The 20,714-nt window shown below is 36.2% G+C and overlaps 1 protein-coding gene across 12 annotated transcripts in view; it reads right to left on the bottom strand.

The window, feature by feature from the left end:
* The window catches only part of KIDINS220 (kinase D interacting substrate 220), a 95,501-nt gene that overhangs the window by 62,691 nt on the left and 12,096 nt on the right, over window positions 1–20,714 (bottom strand). For 7 of the 12 annotated variants that reach the window (XM_044390152.3, XM_057309416.1, XM_026518447.4 and 4 more), the window contains 9 exons: window positions 18,254–18,352; window positions 17,391–17,489; window positions 12,935–13,033; window positions 11,901–12,002; window positions 8,956–9,054; window positions 6,650–6,847; window positions 4,573–4,671; window positions 2,579–2,677; window positions 1,176–1,274 (listed from right to left, as the gene is read on the bottom strand). In XM_044390152.3, the coding sequence (XP_044246087.2) occupies window positions 1,176–1,274; window positions 2,579–2,677; window positions 4,573–4,671; window positions 6,650–6,847; window positions 8,956–9,054; window positions 11,901–12,002; window positions 12,935–13,033; window positions 17,391–17,489; window positions 18,254–18,352 (993 nt within the window). The remainder of the gene's footprint in view (window positions 1–1,175; window positions 1,275–2,578; window positions 2,678–4,572; window positions 4,672–6,649; window positions 6,848–8,955; window positions 9,055–11,900; window positions 12,003–12,934; window positions 13,034–17,390; window positions 17,490–18,253; window positions 18,353–20,714) is intronic. The other 5 variants (XM_044390153.3, XM_026518477.4, XM_048222479.2 and 2 more) reach the window with 1 other exon arrangement.

The following is a 20,714-nucleotide window of genomic DNA, read 5'->3' as shown; positions in this document are numbered from 1 at the left end:
AGCATGACAGCACCTTACCCGTCCTTGCCAGGTATGTGTTGAATGAATGAACAAATGCTCCAAGTACCATATGTGCTTGTCAGCAAGTATGTGCTAACTCAAGCCAAAGCAACACACAAAAGGATACAGAGACAGAGAACTCCAGGAAACTTAATGAGTATGAAACAAATATTTATAAATGCTATGTTACTGAATTAACGAGGCCATGTGGAATCTTACAGGGCACTTAGCCCAGTGGTTTCTTATTGCAAACTAGGAGACCAGGGCCAGAAACGAGTCAATGTCAGAATGAGAAAAACAGGCAATGCAGGAAGTTTTCTATAAAGCTAAATATATTCAACCCGAAAAATCTCTTGATTTTATGTCATTCCTAGTTTTCAATATCAAAGTTTCCTTTCTTTTATATGAAATTATACAAACATGGTAATAATAAGTGGGAAGATTTTTTTTCTTAAACAATGTTTTTTGATAAAAAGCAAATACATATTAATTCTGTGTTTTTTGTTTAATTGTCACATAAATAATAGAAAGATAAACTTCAATCTATTATGGATTAGAAGAGCCCAAACCATATCACACATTTAGATGGAAAAATTTATTTTTCTTACTTCATATATAAATCAATTCACTCTTTTTATGGGAGCAAATCAGTTGGAAGTAGAGAAAGAATTACACTTAAAATGAAAATCAGGAATCAACTCTATATGAAGTATTAAGCAATTGTTAAATTTACCATAGGAAATATGAACATTTCTCTAAGAGGATTATGGAGAGCACATGGCAGAACATTTTATCTCCTATTAGTGAATATTAACGCTAGTCTGCTCTATCTTTTCCAGCCCCTTGGATTCTTTCCTCCTGTTTGTCTGCAACAAGCTCTACATCTGATGACATTCTCCTTGTATGGCGGTCAATGGCAGCTTCCCATAACTAGTATGAGCAACAGAAGGAAAATCTGATGCAGCCTCTTTAATAGCATGCTAAGCCTGCTCACTCCTCAGCACACTATCAGAACAGCCAAGAAGATATCATAGGACCAAAATCCCACACAGACAGCCCCAGCAAGTAATCTCTCCCTCCACAAAATAAAACCAGACTCCCTTGAGTCCAGCAAATATATAGGTCAGTCTACCAACAGTCTTCCAAAAAGTGTTCTCTCTGCACAGATGTTTTACCTTATCTACAGCAGATACTTTAGCTCCTTTATCTAGCAGCAGCTCTACTACTTCAATATTTCTCATCTTGGTAGCCTTTATAAGTGGTGTTTCACCATCCTGTGGGCACAGATAAGAAGGTTTGCTGGATTAATAGCTCTATTCATAAATGTTTAAAGTCACATCAATGCACATGTAAGAATTCAAACATCTGACTCTGGCACAAGACTATACTGAAAATGTTCTCAAGAAAACATAGCTATAAAAACTAACAAGAAAAATGCTTTTCTTTTCCCAACCAATCATTTGTATCAAAATAATTTTATATCATTCAGCCAAGAATGGATATGACCAGCTACTTATCAGCCATTTCTGGCAACACTCCCCTGCCCCTCACTGATTTGGCCATTCCCCAGGTTCTACCATTGACACGTGGGGCAGCCCCTCCAGAGACTACTTCCCATTCATACCAGCTCCCCGCCAACCAACCCACAGCTTGGATAGTCAATGTCCAGGCAAGCCAGAGCCTAGATTTTTCAGAGATCTTTACCACTATCACTTCAGTTCTCTGTGCACCTAAGAACCTGTGTGTAACAGGAAAAACAGTTTGGTACAAGAAGCATGCCTCTGGAAAACCCCAAAAAAGTTCATGATTGCTTTTCAAAATCAAATTAAGGGATACAGGAAGAGACCATAGTTCAGCACTGAATTAGGAGACAGAAACCTGGTCAGAACCCAAAGATTGTCACAGTGGCTGACACATAGGTTTAAAAAAAAAATTATTATCAAGGAGCCACCCACACACCAAAAGGTATCCCAGGAAACTTTCTGCACTAGGGTACTAAAGCTACCATAGTACAGAAAGATGCTGGTCCCAATCTCTAGCAGAGAAAATAGGAGTATCTTATGGGTGACTCCACGATTTTGTTCATTAAGAATTCCTGCCAATTCAATCCAAATACATTCATTCCAAATACATTTTCCCCCACAGAAACCTATTACACGTAAGGCCAAATAGTATCACTAAAGTCTTATATAAGTTTTATATTTTTCACATGATTTGACCAAAATAGACAAAAGTGACTGCTTTGGGGAACCAAGAACCACTCACACTGGTCTTTTTAAGAGGAAATGTGTTCTGCATTCCAAATAAAAGCATAAAAGAATTCTGAAAAAATGACCTGTCCACAATTTATGAATAGCTGATATATTTTCTGAAAGTATTTAATTATGAGAACAAATTACACACTATATTTTCTGTGAAAAAGAACTTCTGAAAGGATGCAAAATTACTCAATTTAATATAGATTATTATCAGTAAAATCAGTATAATTCTAATATCAAACAGAAAACGATTGAAAAAAATAAGCAGTATTAATATTCAGCACTGGGTATTGCTAGGAGAACAGAAATGTCCTTGATACCTTTGTGCATATCTCAGTGTCAGGATTGCACTGTAAGATATCTCTCACCATTGTTGCATTTCCTTTCTCTACAGCCCAATACAAAGCAGTTTTGTTGTCCTATATAACAGAAAAAAATCAACAATCACTTCATTTGAAATACAATATTGGAAACTGCTAGTTGTAAACATAAAACATCATTTTTAACATTTCTGCCAGAAAGCATTAATAGATCTTACCAACAAGCAGGAAATATTATTAACCCTTATTCTATCTTGGATGTACTCTTGAGAAATTCTTTATGAAAGATGCCTAAGAAAACAATACCACTTGATATAGAAAGTAGCAACCCCACATACTTGATAAAGCAAAGTATGCTGTGATCAGATTTCTGGGCCCTACACATTCTTGAACAAGTCAAATACTCTGCAAATATTCTGACCCTTGGCTTTTCATCTGCCCGATCTTTTCGAAAGATAATGCATGAGAATGTACTACACAAACAGAAGGTGAATTGTTTTCACCATGTTTTGCTTTCTTAATCCCCACCCACCCTGCACTCATACACCAATCCTGATCTGATCCTTTAAAATCCCATCTAGTTAAAAAAACAAAATTAGATCCAATAGACCATGAAAGGAGAGCTGGAGAACAAAATAAAGTGACTAAAAGGTAGGAAAACAGGATTGACAGACAAAAAGGAATTAGGTAAACTCTAAATAGGGAAGCCAGTAACCATCTTTTAGTGAAACTATAATTTTAATGCCAAAGACAGTCACTGACTTTCCAGGGCTGCCACACTAAGTCTCCCACACCGAAATTTCCCTGGTGGAGTTCCATCACCTCAACAATGTGCAGTAGCTTCCCAACGTTCCTAGCCTGGCCCTCAGACCTCTCCAGCCCTTTCTAGTTCTGCCTCTGTCCCATGCCACGCTCCCCGCTGGCCCGCGGCCAGCCTGACCTTTTTGCCAGCTAAGGAGTAGTCTTTCCCTTCTCTGTTTTCTTGAATCTCCTCATCCTATCATTCCACTATCCTTGCCTGAAATACCAGCCTTCCTTTTCTCTACCTATCTAAATCTAACTCATCTTTCAAACTTTGCTCAAATTCTACCTTCTCTCAAAAGCCTTCCTTAATGCCTTCTTTTCCCACCTGAAGACTGGTATAGTGGGAAGTTTCACTAGGCAATCAATCAAATACCATCTTATACCAAAAGGCATCACTTTATATGTTTATGTAAAAACACAAAAATAAACGTAAAACAAAGTAAAACCTCCCTAACTAAAATACACATTTCTTACAGGTAAAGGTTTATGTTAAGTTCCTCATGGCATTTGGCATAATATTTATTAGCCTGATTCAAAAATAGATTTGAGTAAAAGCTAAATTCAAGGGAAAACTAAGTAGAAATGTAGGCTGTCCGACAACAAAATGGACTATTAAGTACAGATTTTTTTTAACCTAAAGCTCTTGAAATATTGGATAAATTCACAAGTTTATGGGAGTTTTACCTAATCTTAGTAACCTTTGTAGCTCTGTGAGCTATGACCGCCTTAAGCAAAGTCCATGGGCACTATCGAGGGGTCCTAAGAAAGGCAAGCAGAATGGGGAAGAAGGAGAAGAAAGATAAAACAGCAAGAATGGAAGAACAACACATGGATGAAGAAGACAAAACAGGGAAAATACTAAAGAAAACAAATAAATTGGATACATTCAAAGTATCAGCAACTGTCTCAGTATCATAAACTACTCATTTCAGGACTGAATATATTTATACACTAGGAAGAGAGATGTATTTGAAAAATATGAGCTTCGAACATGCTCTAATGTCATCTAACATGACATCAATAGAGAAATTCTGTAATAATGGCAGTGAAACTTCATATAGGCATCCATTAAATACATTAAGATCTACTAGCTCATCTCCAGAGAAAACTCAGAAGAATGACATTGTCATCAGCCAACATGTACAAGTGACTGTGGGCAAAGATGACAGCAGCACAGGGGTCACACACACCTGTCCTCTAATGTCTATATCAGCATATTTCTGGAGAAGTGCTCGAACAATTTCCACATGACCGCCTCTGACAGCACCAATCAACACAGTATCCCCACTCTAAAAAGAGAAAAAAAAAAAAAAAAAGGTAAACTGATAAGAACAAATAAACACTGTTTTGAAGTTAATCGTACATTAATAGATATTCTTCTGCAAATTTCTTGGGAAAAAGAGTACCTCAAAATAAGAGAAAAATTTTAGTTAACTACCATTAATACCGGACATTAATAGCCCTAGAGTAAGAGGTTATACCTAAAAATGAGGACTCTGAAATTCTACAACAAAAGTTTAGACAGACGAGTTACCAGAAAATAAGCCATACTCTTTGAAGGTGACTGACCTCCCACTACAAATGTACATTAAATTAAATGACACCAGAGCTGTCAATGAACCAAATGAACATTCAGGAATAACATAATACAACACCGTTGGAATAATGCTATATGAAGAAAGCCATGGATTGTAAAAAAGGGAGTTGTAGGGCTAGGGCTTTCAGTGAGTTTATAACCACATTTAAGGGAGAGGGTAGTTCCCAGACTAGTATCCATATTCTAGGCAATCTGGCATTACAAGCCAACAGTGCATACGACTGACTCATTCCCCATGACAAGGATTAGATGAAGTTCATTACCTCATAAAGACAACTCTTGCCCTAAAATTATATTTACCAAACAACAATTATTATTAATTATATCTTCCTACTACTTCAAATGTAAAATGGCTATTTTGGCAATGGGCATAACTTTTTTTTACTCTAAATTACAAATCAGTTGTAGGAATTTGAGTTGGGCAAGTCTATGAGCTGTGGCTCACCTCAATCCTTAGTGGACCTCAATGGGTTATAAATCAAGATGCAAGTCCTTGAGGATTATTGAATTTAGCATCCTGTGTAGTATCTTAACTACTACAATAAAAGCAGAAATAAACCCAAAGCAAACCAATTTTAGTTGAGAATGTTAGCATTAATATGGTGCCAGAGTAGTAAGTTAATACAAGGTTATAAATATCTCATTCCTTACTACGTGCCATGTACCACTCTAGGTATTGGGAAACAAGACAGACAAGTTCTCAGCTCTAGAAAAACTGACAGTCTAGACGAGACAAACAGACAACATACAATAAACACAAATAAAAAATTAGACAAATGGCATGTAAATAAATTAAAATATAGTGATGTCATAGAAAGTGACTGGACAGTGACTTTGGATTGGGTCATTTGAGAAGATCTTCTGAGGAGCTCATATTTAAGCTGAGGTCAGAATGACAAGGAGGAAACAGCCACACAGCGATCATGAAGATCAGCATTCCCAGCACAGCATAGCTGGTGAAGAGGTCCTAACGCAGCAACAAGATCAGTTTGTTCTAGAAAGGAAAAAAGTAGTGGAAGCAACCTATTAAAACTGGGGGAAGGGAAGTAGACAGATACAGTATGTGTTCTGGAGGTAGAGCCAACGGGACCTGCTGAAGAATTAGATGTGGTGGGTGGGGAAGAGAAATCAAGGCTAATGCATAGAACTTGGGGCATTAACAACAGGGTGAATGGTGATGTCATTCACTCAGATGGAGAACACTGAAGGAAAAGCAGGGTTGGGATGAACCAAACAAGACATCTGCTTTGCTGTAACTTTTAAAACCCATCAAACATTCAAGCAGACAGTTCAAGTACAGTTGGAAATGCAAGTGTAGAGTTCTGAGAAAAGATTAGAGCAAGAGGTACAACTTTGAAAATTCTAAGTGTAACTGAAGCCTTGGGAAAATGAATAACACCAGCCATGAGCAACACTACAGTCACAGACATCAAGGACAGTGACAGATTAACAATACATGTGACATTTTCAGTAACAATATTATCTGACAAAGATTAAAAAGAACACCCTTCACAAAGATTGAATACATTTTAACTTCTCAGTTTCAGAGGTAGAAATAAAACTTATCTTTTATTAAAAGGCATACATGAAGAATCCTGAAAGGTGTGAGAAGTTAAGATAATCTTCCATCATGTTACCACTAGAAGAAAAATCTCAAATAGGTAACCTACCCTATCAGGTATGTTCACATATGTTCCAGCATCGAGGAGATCCTGTACAATCTCTGTATGTCCCTCCTTTGATGCAATCATCAAAGCTGTATTTCCATCCTTGTCTGTTAAATTTACATTTGGATTCCTCTTCAAAATTTCCTTTACTGACTGTGTGTAGCCTCCTTTTACTGCCACAATCAGTGCAGTCATTGAATTCTAAAAAACAAAAACCAGCCCAAGAAATCAGTATAATCTAGAAAAAATATGATTTATGCCACAGTTATAAAACTGATGTTTTCCAAAAGGTGGTCTATTATTAACAGTGATATCTGATAAAGAAATGCCAATATAAATAACCAGTCACATACCAAAACCGGCTAGGGAGCCTATTTTCTGTTTTTGAAGATACATTAATTTTCTTGAGTCAACAGGATAGTTACAACATTCAACTCTTCAAATGATAATCTGAAACTGGATTTGCTGACAATAAACAGACCCTCTCACTAATATAATGAGATGAGACGGGATGATTCAAAAGGAAACACATTCTAAATTAAAATAATCCAAAATAAGGTGAACCAGGCTTCAAACAAAGAGTTGTTTACAATAAAAATCTGTAGGAAAACTGAAGTAAAACAATGAATTAATAGCTATAGGATATTTCAGTAAAGTATAATATATTCTTCTGTCTTTCACAGTGATCAAGAAACCACATTTTCAAAAATGATCTCATTTTTATGGTTCTTTTAAAAGCTGCACCTGGGTGGCTCAGATGGTTAAGTGGCCAACTCTTGATTTCAGCTCAGATTATGATCTCAGAGTCCTGGGATCGTGCCCCACATCAGGCTCCACACTCGGCAGGGAGCCTGCCTGTGGATTTTCTCTCTCTCTCTCTCTCCCTCTGCCCCTCCCCCTGCTTGCATGCTCTCTTTCTCTCTCTCTAAATAAAAATAAATCTTAAAAAAAAAATAGAAGCTGCACATCTAATTTATAGCAATACATCACTTAATAGAAGAACCTGACTCATTAACGAAAGAAGTATTTAAGGTTGCTTCCTGAAAAACTGATCTATATTGAGATGTCATATAACTTCCTTATTGAAATATTTCAGTCATTAGATCAGCCTCCCAAACTGAGTCATAATTCTCTCACATATTAAAATAATATAGCCTTTTAAAATCCTGCAAGAATCAAAAATCATAGAAATAAGCCACTTATCCTCTGGATAAACTGTCCAGAAAAAAGGAAAGTGAAAGGTATGAACTTCATGACCGTCTAAGAATCATGCTCAGGGGCACCTGGGTGGCTCAGTTGTTGGGCGTCTGCCTTTGGCCCAAGGCGTGATCCCAGGGTCCTGGGATCGAGCCCCACATCGGGCTCCCTGCTCCGCTGGGAGCCTGCTTCTTCCTTTCCCACTCCCCCTGCTTGTGTTCCCTCTCTCACTGGCTGTCTCTCTCTGTCAAATAAATAAACAAAATCTTAAAAAAAAAAAAAAAAAGAATCATGCTCTTTCTCCACATAGCCACATAGCACTAAAATATTATATACTCTGTAAAGGTCAGCAATTAGTAGCATCTGCCAATATGGAAAATAGGAGGAACTGGTTCGTATTAAGCCAAGTGTGATTTAGAGTCCACTTTTGTTACAATGCAGCCAGAGATTTGGTAGTTTCCCTTCTCAATACTTTATGATTCATCTCATAGAATACTTAATTTTATGAAGAATATTCTATATTATTTCTTGTGCATAAATATCATTTCCTTTAACCATAATCTCACAAGTTCAAGGGAAAAGCCATCCGTTAGGCTTCTCCAGTACCCCCAGCACATTTGGCACAGGGCTGCGCACACAGCAGGTGCTCAATAAGGAATTAATAATTGCTACTAGGTAGGATGTATTGAACCAATTTTTAAGCTTTCTAGGTTTTGACGGCTGATCTCTGACATTTTTAAATCTATTAGAGGAGGAAAATAAGTCACAGCTAAAAATATCCAAAAAATTATATTATTTTGATTGATTTAAAGAATATTTCACTACTGATTCAATCAATAGTAAGATTACTGTAAGATGTTCTTTATAGTTTTAGCCTCCCAAAATTTACATGCATTAGCAACAGATCCTTAAAAGCATATATTTACAGTACACACTATCTAGAACATAATATATTTATCAGGATAGTAGAAAGAAAATGCTTGTTTTTCCTAAGTATCACTTAAGAACTACAGGGAAAATTTTCTAGACATATACTAAGAAAGAATATTCTCTCCCTTAAAACTAAAAACATATCTCTATTACAGGGTTTATTAAACAGAAAAGATACTTACAGCTCCTTCTTGATCAACATCAGCTCCCATGGCCAATAAATGTTTAACACACTCCAAATGACCCTTCCGTGCAGCCCAAACAAGAGGGGTAGTTCCATACTATAAAAAATTAATAATAAATGTAAAATTATTATCAGAGCTGTAGTAAAAGAAACTTTCTCAACACAAATTTTAATAAAAATCATATTGAGTATTCTTAAATTACTGTTTATACAAATTATAATTTTAATCCTGGATAAGCCACATTTTCCCCAGTCTCCTTCTCCTGAAGAGATGATTAACCACTACATGAAACTTAACCAATTTTAACTTCTATAATTAGTGACAATTTTTCCATCATAAAGTCATACAGCCTCTAATTTTCAACAAGCTTTCACTGCTTCCTGTATCTTGTGAAATACAATTTAAAGTCCAACAGTGTGACTACAGGCAAAAATAACAACCAAATGACAAATACAATTCTAAGTACTTTACATGGGTTAACTCATGTAATCCACATCACACAAAAAAGGAGAATTTGAAATATCACTTTTTCACAGAGAGCAAATGAGGCCCTGAGAAATTAATTACAGGTTTAAAGTCACAAAACTATTAAGAGGTAGAAAAAGACCCATGACCCCAACAGGCCTGCTTCAGTCTGTGCTCTTAACCACCACCCGCAAATCAGCCACTAAACTTGATAAAATAAAGTTCCCTAGAAACTGCACTTAAAAGCACCTTCAGCTGGAATGTGATTCAAAAGATTTCAGAGAATGTACATTATGCATAAAAGCAATGCTCTGTCTTTGGGGAGTCTGGCAATCAAAAGACACATGAATACCCACAATGATCTTAAACTACATGAGACTACAGATTGAAATAAACATGTAATAAACACCTACTTTCTATAACGGCTTGTCCAACAAAACTTTCTATGCTGATGGAAATGCTCTATAATTCTGCACTGGCCAATACAGTAGCCACTAGTCTCATATGGCTATTGAGCACTTGAAACGTGGCAAGTACGACTGAGGAACTTTGTTTTTATATTTTCTGTGTTTAGTACAGATACATGGTACTGCACACAGGAGGTACTAAACATTTTCTCAAAATGTCAGAGTGACAGAGTAGTAGCATAATACCTGATTCTGGAGGGACACTGAATGCGAGGTCATATAAAGCATTTCTCAATAGGCCAGAAGGAGAAATTAAAGATTTCACCATCATACTAAAGTGTCAAATCAGAAACATCAACAGAGAGAACCATATCCACTTCGGACATAAAATAAAACCTCACTAGTCTGCATTAAAAGACAGCCAATCTTGATGAGTGCGGTATTGTATGCTAAGTGATGAAGCACTGAATTCTACTCCTGAAACCAACATTGCATTGTATGTTAACTAACTAGAGTTTAAACAAGAATTTGAAAAGAAAAAAAAAAAAATAGAAGACAGCCATTCTGAATTAACGAACAGTCCCAAATAAAATTTTTAAGTGACACGTTGTATTTGCAATAGTCTCTTTACAGTCCTTGTTAACCTATTATTTTAGATAATACTTTTTAAAAATGAGCATAACCTACATAAAGTGTATAAAATACATCAATCTAGGAGGCACCTGGGGCGCCTGGGTGGCACAGTGGTTAAGCGTCTGCCTTCGGCTCAGGGCGTGATCCCTGCGTTATGGGATCGAGCCCCACATCAGGCTCCTCCGCTATGAGCCTGCTTCTTCCTCTCCCACTCCCCCTGCTTGTGTTCCCTCTCTCGCTGGCTGTCTCTATCTCTGTCAAATAAATAAATAAAATCTTTAAAAAAAAAAAAAAAAATCTAGGAGGCACCTGGGTGTCTCAGTTGGTTAATCATTTGACTTTGGCTCAGATCATGATCTCAGGGTCCTAGGATTGAGCCTGGTGGGTCAGGCTCCATGCTCAGCAGGGAGTCTGCTTCTCACTCTTCCTCTGCCCCTCCCTCCACTCTCTCTCACTCTCAAATACAAAATCTAAAAAAATAAATAAAATAAAATACATCTATCTTAAATGTACTACTTGATTTTTCTACATATGTATACACCCATAAAAGCACCATGCAGATTAACATAAGATGATTCCCGACATTGCCATCAGGTTAAGCAATACTGTTTGACTTAAATTTATGCTCAGAATATATTCCAATTATCAAAAATGTCTAATTATTAGCTATTTTCCTATATTTCACTGAACTGTTATTAATTTGAAAAGATTACAGTTGCCCACAATGTGTCAAGTTCTAATTAAATACTTATCAAATGTTTAGGATGAATATTAAGGATTTAAAATTGAATAGAACAAAATTCTGAAAAATTTTCTGAAGCGGATGGCAAATGAGTGTGAAGGATGAACAGAAAGTAAAGCAGACGAGGAGGGGAGAGCTCTCTACACTGAAAGAGCACACGCAAGGCATGGAAGGGCTAAAAACAGATGAATCCAGGAACCCACATCCTCTGGCAGTCTAACAAGCAAGGCAGTGTTAGGGTTCAGATGGCAGGAGAAAGGGCAGAAAGGGAGTCAAGGCCTGTCTTCACACATCATACAAGGGATTGATGTCTTCAGCATTTTAGGCATGAGAGAGAGAGAGAAAACTAAACCTAAATTTTACAAAGATCACTCTGGCAACCATACATAGAAAGCAGCTTAGGACTACAGTTAGGAATAAGAGTTACAATAGAAAATTCAAGTAATGAAAATATAGAATCATCCCTATCTATTTTTCAGAGAATGATGAATGTGATGTAAACAAAACAATGGAGGGACATCCAGTAGGTAATATGTGTAAGGAATCCACCTATGAGGTATCTATCTATATAAAATACATTCATAAATATAAATAGAAGATTCGCCAGCACAGTCTCATGAGATCATATGTAAAAACTTGCACATACTGAGTAGACACAATATGGACTGGAACCTGGAAAGATCCCGCTGACCTACCTTATCGGAGCAGTTGACTTTAGCACCATTTTGCAGTAAAAGATGCACTATATCTGCATGGCCTCTCCCTGCTGCCCAAATGATTGGGTAAACACTGTACTGCTGGGAGACAGGCAGGTGGGGAAGTAGGCAGACGGAGATGAAGAGGAAGGATGCAAGGGAGGGAGGGAAAGAAAAATCTTTTAGGTGGGTATTTACAACACACATTTGCTAAGAATAGTAAATAATAAAGGGAGTAATACAAAGTAATATTTTAAAAAATCAAGTTACAGATCATTCTGCACTTTACAAAAACATATAATACTCATAAGACACAGTAAGCTAATAAAATGCACTCAACCTTAAATACATATATATTTATATATATAATATTTAATAAGTATATATATTTATTTTTACAGATTAATGTATTTAATATGATTATCTAGCCAAGAGGAAAGACTAATAAGAGAAAGGTATAATTCTTCCAATAACTTATATAATCCTATTAACTTGAGTAAGTTTCTCCTTTTTTCAGCTTTACGGAGGTATAACTGACAAATAAAATCGCAAGATATTTAAAGTGTACAACATGATGATCTGACATATGTATACAGTATAAAAGGATGTCCTCCATCAGAAGGATAATCTCTCAATCTGCAGTCTGAGATCAAGTCTCAAGCAGAGTAGTAATGCATGTATTACCATGTAAAGAAATGTACAGAAAAATGGTATGGCTATTTGGTAAACACCCCTTTTCTTTAAATAAGTTTAGATTAAGAATGCATACCCACAGAAAACAGGCAAGATGACTTTGAAATGTTATATAGCTACAATTAACATTTAAGCTCTAAGAGTTGCCTTTTTGTTGGTAAAAGCTGAGAAATAAGCTTAGCTTGAGAAAAAAATTCTCATTGTGATTTGAAATCACATCCTGCATTATTATTTTTAAGAGCTAGATAATTTCTATCCAATATGAAGTCTAAAATCAGCCTTAAGTATTACCTAAAAGAACTTACCACTTATATTACAGTGAAATTTTTGTGAACGCTTACCAAACCAGTGACACTTGGATTGGCACCATGAGAAAGAAGCAACTCTACCACTTCAGTACGGCCTTTGTAACATGCCCACATAAGAGCTGTCCATCCTCCCTAAGGAAAAAAGGATTGGGGGAGAGAAAACTTTTGGTCATCTCCAAGCAAAAAAAAGCCATTAATGAAGTTCTTTCTTTAAATATTTCTATACAAAACCATGGTGTATTAAGGCACTGCTATGTAGTTTTAAATTCCCAAGCTCCCCAAATACACAATAGTATCTGAAATAAGTCAAATCTCTTAATTCCAGACATGATTACTCCAAATTTTCACTATATCATGGAAACTAAAATAGAGAACATTCATGTTAGATTTTTCAAATTTCCAAGATTTATTTTGGTTGTCCAAAAATTTTTTCTTCGAAACACTATGTCCCTAGATATTCCTGTATGAGTCTAGACTTTTTCTAAAGAGGATTTCTAGCAATCATATTCAACCCCCACATTTAAACACATCCTGTAAATCCCATATCATTACAGCACCTCTTGCTAAAAAAGAGAGGATACTGAGGCAGAGATCTGCAGATCACGACTTCCATGAAGTCACGATGACATTCTGTTTTCTAAACTACAAGAGCAATTTTCTTTTCTTTTTTATTTTAAGCAATTTTCTCTTCAGCTATAATGCAATTCAGTAAAAAAGACCAATGTAATCAAATCATACAAAGAAATAAATGTTTTGGTTTTTTTTAAACCAGCATTTAAATCCACATTTGGTTCTGAGAACATAAATCACTTAATCCTTCTGAGTCTCTTTCATCATCACCAAAAAGGAGATTAAAAAAATACTTGCCCCGATCTGAAAAAGGCACAATTGTAGAAAGGGCAAACAGATCAGTGGTGGCCAGCGGCTGAGGAGTGGATGGAGGGGATAATTATAAAGGAGCAGGTGGGGGTACTGTTGAGGTGGTAGAACTGCTCTGTGTAGAACGTGGTGGTGACATAAGACATTACGCACCTGTCAAAACCCACAGAACTGTACACCACAGGAGTGAATTTTACTGTATGCAAATTTTTTAAAAATCAGCCAGAATATGGAAAGAAAAAATTGAATACAGACTGAGCCAAATGAATCTAACTATATTACAAATGAATCACATAATCACATAACTACTTAGAAGCTAACCCTAGGTAACTTCGGAAAGCAATATTTTGACTGAATACTGTAATGTTAAAGACAGAAAGAACTGTACACAAACACTGTATTGGTAAATCTGTTTCTCTCAGAGTATCGATTAGAAATTCTGGAACTGCTTTATTTGTATACTAGAGTTGAACCAGTAAGTAAATATATTGTGTGGATAATAGAGCCAGATTTCTCACCACCAGAGAAGAGTTACAAATTAAGGAAAGGGAAAAGGTTATAATGAATTGGGTTGGCAGTATCAACCTGGTCTCTTTAAAAGAAAAATACATGCACAAATACAGAAATAGATGCATGTATATACAAGAGTTAGTATACAGACATATATTTTCTTCTATGTCTATCCACTGAGAAGGACTACAAGTAGTGATACCCCAGTAACAATAAGCTCACCTAACACCTAAACCAAGATACTGGTTTCTCAATACCATTTTCCAATAAAAGAAACCATGGTTCCTTGGAAAACTGATTGATTCCAGGGCTGATAACCAGGAAAATAAGCCAGGAAAAATACAAGATAAATCTGGGCCTGAAGTATGTGATGCCAGAAAGTAAGAAGTGCTTTAAAAAAAAAAAAAAAAAAAAAAGGCATCCCAAAGGGCAAAAAAGCTCCCAATGGTCAAAGTTGGAACAACCTGAGCAGGAAAGTAAGTACACAACTAGATAACCTAAAGAATAAAATAAATACTCATCAGACTATATATATCTAAAGATAATCTAACTACATACAGATACATAGAGAGAGACATGGAAAGAGAAAGATCTCTTCCTTACAGAAGAATCCAAATTAATCAATGTATAGGGAATGAAGGAAGTAGAAAAATCACCATTATAATACCAAAGATACATTGGTAGATGTTAAAACAAATGAGTGAAAGTTTAATCAAAAGCAGGACATTTGTATAGTTTCAAAGTATCTTCTTCAAAATACTTAGCAATTACAAAAGGGGAAATAGTAATCTTACAGTGAAGAAATCTCGCAGACACTACCTTAACCAAGAGATCAAGGTTAACATCAGTGACAGTTTGCTATCATGTACCTAGAAGTGGTGCACTGAGAAGAGAATACCATCTCTGTGCTATCCTTCCCAACAAAGCACAATCTCAATCTAATCATGAGATACATCAAACAATCTAAATTAAGAGACATCCTAAAAATGCCAGAGGAGGGGCACCTGGGTGGCTCAGCTGGTTAAGCCTCTGCCATCTGCTCAAATGATCATGATCTCAGGGTTCTGGGATCAAGCCCCCAATCCAGTGCCCTGCTCAGCGGGGAGACTGCTTCTCCCTCTCCTTCTGCCCCTCCCCCTGCTCTTATGCACTCACTCCCTCTCCTTCTAATAAAAAAAATTTTTTTAATAAAATAAAATAATAAAAAATAAAAATGCCAGAGGAGTAATCTTCAAAAGGGTCAAGGTCATAAAAGACAAGGAAAGGATGACAATTTATCTAGGTTGAATTATAGAGCTTGGCATTTAGTCAAGTCTTACATACACCAACATTTTAATCTTTAAAATGCCTGCCCAGAATTGTTTTAATATCATGCTCTCCTTTTAATTTGTGTAATGTCTCCCTACGCAACAATCGAGGCGGAAACTATGCCCAAATTTGCAAAATGAAAAGATTAGAACTGAATACCTTTAGTTTAGCGCCCACAAAGGTCCTCTTAAGAAAAAAATCCTTACATTAAAAAAAAAAAAATCCTCACTAGACTTTGAGATGTTATATCCTGGTTCTTCCTGAATCCCAAGACAACCCCTGGCGGTCACTCTCCTCTCCTACACAAGTCCCAGGGACTTTGTCTTCCCTCACAGGTCAGTAGTTACTACCACCCACCCAATCCTGTGAGGTTAGGGTCCCTCAACACTAACTATTCAGGGAGACAAAGCCTTCAGTTTCCCCAGGAAATAAAGAAACATATGGAAAACTAAAAAAGCTTAAGGTCATTTTGTACAAATCTTACTAAATTTGACACATTCATAATGTGTACTTTAGAGTTCCTAACTCCCTATTAAAATATGTGGAAGAGCAATAGAGGAGAAAATCTTTGGAGTAAGGCAGACCTGGGTTCAAAACTCAGCCTGATTGCTTTGGGCAAAGGGCACTTCTTCCAGTTTCAATTTCCTGAACTGTATACATTGAGAACAAAATTAATCCCTAGCCCAGAGGATTGTTCTGAGAAGTCAATTAACCACAGAGAAGCTAAAGCACATAAAGAGACCAGGCATAGAAGAGGTACCTAACATTAATTCATCTGATGAACTGATTTGGTGCCTTTAATAAAATATTGAGAACTAGGTAACTCCACACATTTCCTTTCTACTTTATAAGATGAGAACACCACATTTTACTCTTGCCTGCCATACCAACCCATCCTCTACCTAGGATACTGACATCATGATCTTCTCTCCCTAAACTTTTATAGCAATATACTTTAACTTCTTTTCAGAAATAAGTAGGATATAAACAGTTCTGTATCTTCCTGTAAAAATAAATATACCACCTACTTAAGTCTGAGATTACATTTAAGATCATAGAGGTAAACACACTGTGTAAAATAATAGTAAGTACAAGATGGCAGAATGCTGCAGTTTCTTAAAAACTCAGACTGCCTGCACTTCATAAAGCGTTATCAGCAAAGTGGCACGTGCATTACACATCAAGGCAGATCAATTCCTTTCTCTCTTCCACTGTTAAAATCAACTTTGGAAAAGGCTGAATGTTTTGCAGAATAAATAAGCTAGAAATGATCTCTTTCTTCATCTTTATGTTTTAAGAAGATGACAGGAGCAAATAAGAGCTAAGATAATTAATCATATCTTGTTAAACTTGTAATGTGTATAGATGCCATGTCTGAACACAATTACATTTTTAAAATAAATTTATAAATATTATTCTGAAAGTTATAACTTTAAACAACTGAAAATATTTTTAAAACTATACTGTGCCTCTTAAAGTTCCTCTTAAAGGAAACCGTTCTAAGTTTTAAAACATTGGTATGTTGAAAGCTAATGAGCTGTTTTTAATAATATTTCTGAATTTTAAACTCTGAAATAAACTGAAAATGATGACTAAGAATATTCTAAAACATGGTCATTACATCACCTGGGTTTTCACACATTCTTGAGAGTCGTTTCAATGCCCAGCCCCATATCCTAAAAGCATTATTATAATATAATCTCACACACAAAAATACAATGTTCTAGACAGATCTATTACTGTCAGTAAGATTCCAGCTAATTAAACAACATATCATAACCAGCGTACATACCATATCGCGGTGCTCCAAGTTGACCCCACATTTAAGCAGTTCTTCCACAATATGCACGTGCCCTTCCTTTGATGCTGATATAAGCGCTGTCCAGTTATCCTTAAACACACAGTCACCAATGTTACCATTTCAGAACCAAAAATAACAATGCAAAGTGAGGAAAAATAAATTCAAGTTTACATACCAAATGATCATACCAAATTGACATGATTTGACCCACTCTGAACTACTCTAAAATAACACTGCAGCGCAAGCTGTTAAGAACATATCCGGCATCCCGGCAGTGGTACAAAAGTGCTTTCACAACTGCTTGGTCAGTCTTTTCACTGGACATTTAATCACACACTGTGTTTTTTAAAAACAGAAAAGATGACTATCAAAACCTTAAAGCTAATCCTTGTGGCTGGCAACCATTACTATAAATTGAAATTAAAGAGCCTGTCATCACATTCACAGGCTATTAAACTAAGGCAATCCCATGCGATAAATTTAGAAACTACATGGTAAAGAAAAAACTACTGTCCTTTATTTTTAAATAAAGGCTATAAGTATCCAAGTATATGTGCTCCTATTCAGCCAGTGCCATCTATATTTAAAAAACATGAAGAGCTGTCTTACCTTTCATTTAAAGTAAAAATGTCTTTTTATTTTATTATGTTCAGTTAGCCAGCATATAAAAAAGGTAAAAATTTCTCTCCTGCATCACCCCTTTAAAAAACTGACTTAACATGTTATTAGGCAAAGTTAAGATAGATCTGAAATAACAACTGTAATCTACTAATTTTGAATCACTTCTTAAAAACAAAGAGCAAAGTTAAGGAAAAGAAAAAGACAACAAATAAGTAGATTATTTTAATATATACCAAATCTTCCAGATTGCAATTAGCTCCATTCTTAATTAATTCTTTCACTATTTCCAGATTGCCTTGCTCAGCGGCTATCATCAATGGTGTCTGGCCACACTAGAGAATATAAAAGACACAGAAGGCTTTATGAAATGCCACAGTTAAATAAATCACACTTACATTTTCACAATGGTACGTTAAACATTGTTTACAGAATTTCTCAAATTTAGAAACACCTTTGAAATCTTAAGTTTTCAGTCTGCTAAGAATACAGACGTCAAAGAGAAAATGAAACATTTTTTTAAAGATTTTATTTATTTATTTGCCACAGAGAGAGCACAAGCAGGGGGAGCGGCAGAGGGAGAAGCAGGCTCCCTGCTGAGGAAGGAGCCCGATATGGGACCCGATCCCAGGATCCTGGGATCATGACCTGAGCCAATCACAGACACTTAACTGACTGGGCCACCCAGGAATCCCTGAAACATTTTTTCACTACCGCATTAGTAGTCTGGTTTGGGCACTACAGTTTCATTTAAAATAAGTAAACATGAAGGGGCGCCTGGGTAGCGCAGCGGTTAAGCATCTGCCTTCGGCTCAGGGCGTGATCCCGGCGTTATGGGATCGAGCCCCACATCAGGCTCCTCCACTAAGAGCCTGCTTTTTCCTCTCCCACACCCCCTGCTTGTGTTCCCTCTCACGCTGGCTGTCTCTCTTTGTCAAGTAGATAAATGGAATCTTTAAAAAAAAAAAAAAAAGTAAACATGAATACTAGGCTCTGAAAAGTAATTACCACAATGTATATAAAAATCTTAGCATATCTACGGTAAACAAACTTTCTAACAATACCAGATAGAATATGATATAGAATGTGATTTTAACCGTATATTTAAGATGTTCATCAGGGCAAGAGGGAGGAAAATAAAACAATAAATAAAAACTATATAGGTGCTATATATAATATGTATATAGTTTTTTAAGACCTCCTTAAAACCTTAATTCATTAAACTCAAGTTTCTTCTAATTACACCACAGTTGCCCAGCCTGCATGCCTGGAATGAGCCACAGTAGTAAGATACAGTACTTCCTGAGCTCTGAGACAGTGCAGCAGGGCCCAGGCAGCCAGGTCCTGGGAAGGGTTCCCTCCAGCAGCAAGACTCATCTACCGCAAGTACAATACACACATGGTCATCTTCTGTAAGCGCCGTGGCATGAAACAGATGAGCAGCACTGGGCTAACAGTGACAGTACCAAAGGTGTTAAAACATATTAAGGTATATGGGAAAAAATTTACCCCAAAATTAAGTTTAATTAGACAAATATTTACTTAAGCATCTTCTTACTATGTGTATATCAGTATGGGGGAAAATATCTGTAATTTTTTTAAAATGCTAATATGGCATCGTTCCTCTGCATAAAATCCTCAGTGGTTTTCAATTGTTCTTTTGGACCAGAACCAAAATAGTTACAGTGGCCATGCATCGCAGGACTACCTCAAAACTTATTCTGTGCCATTTCCTCCTCACCAACCTACCCATACGCTCTTTCCCACCTTTGGACCCTCACACAAAGTTTTCCCTCGGTCTCATCCATTTAGTTAACTACCACCCATCCTTCAGCTCTTGGGTCAAACATCAACCCCTCAAGGAAGCCTAATAACCCCCTCTAATTTGCCTTTACTATACTAATCCTTGTTTGTAATTACTTATTTTTGCATGAATAACAAATTATTATTGTCCATTTCTCCTAAAGGCTCTAAACTCCATGAGGGTGAGAAGCATGTCTGTTTTTTTAACTTAATACTGTATTCCCCCCAAAAGGGAGGCAAACCAAGGAAAAGACTCTTAACTACAGAGAACAAACTGTTGGTTACCAGAGGGGAGATGGGTGGGGGATAGGTTAAACAGGTGATTGGGATTAAGGAGTGCACTTGTCATGATGAGCATCAGGTATGGTATGGAAGTGCTGAATCGCTAAATTGTACACCTGAAACTAATATTACACTGTACAAAAAAAATCAACATAAGTGTAGATGCAAAAATAATAATAATAATAATACTGTATCACCAGTGTGAAGGGCAGTGGCTGTCACACAGGTACTCAAGTATTTGTTGAGTAAATGAGTGAGCAAAGGCTCAAAGAATTAAAAAATCTGTCAATGGCAATATACAAAAAAAGCAAGTAATTATAATAACTGACAAAATACAACAGATGCTATTATAAGAATAATACAAGTAAAGAGTTAAACACAAATACTCATTTAAACAAAGTACAAAAGTAAATCGCATTAAATACAGACATTCTTATCTAACAATGAATACTAAATTATATGTCATTCAACCAACGTCATTAGGGAATGAGGTATTACGCACAAATAGGTTTTCCAGGTGAAAACGCTTATCCTTTAAACATTAAATTTGATTATATTTTATGATAACCATTATTTTAAAAAGCAGTGCACACATTACTACTTGTTAAACAG

The sequence above is a fragment of the Ursus arctos genome, unplaced genomic scaffold (genome assembly GCF_023065955.2).
Source record: "Ursus arctos isolate Adak ecotype North America unplaced genomic scaffold, UrsArc2.0 scaffold_8, whole genome shotgun sequence".
NCBI classification, from domain to species: Eukaryota; Metazoa; Chordata; class Mammalia; order Carnivora; family Ursidae; genus Ursus; species Ursus arctos.
The sequence above is the reverse complement of the archived record's forward strand: the minus strand, read 5'-3'. Positions and strand labels throughout refer to the sequence as shown.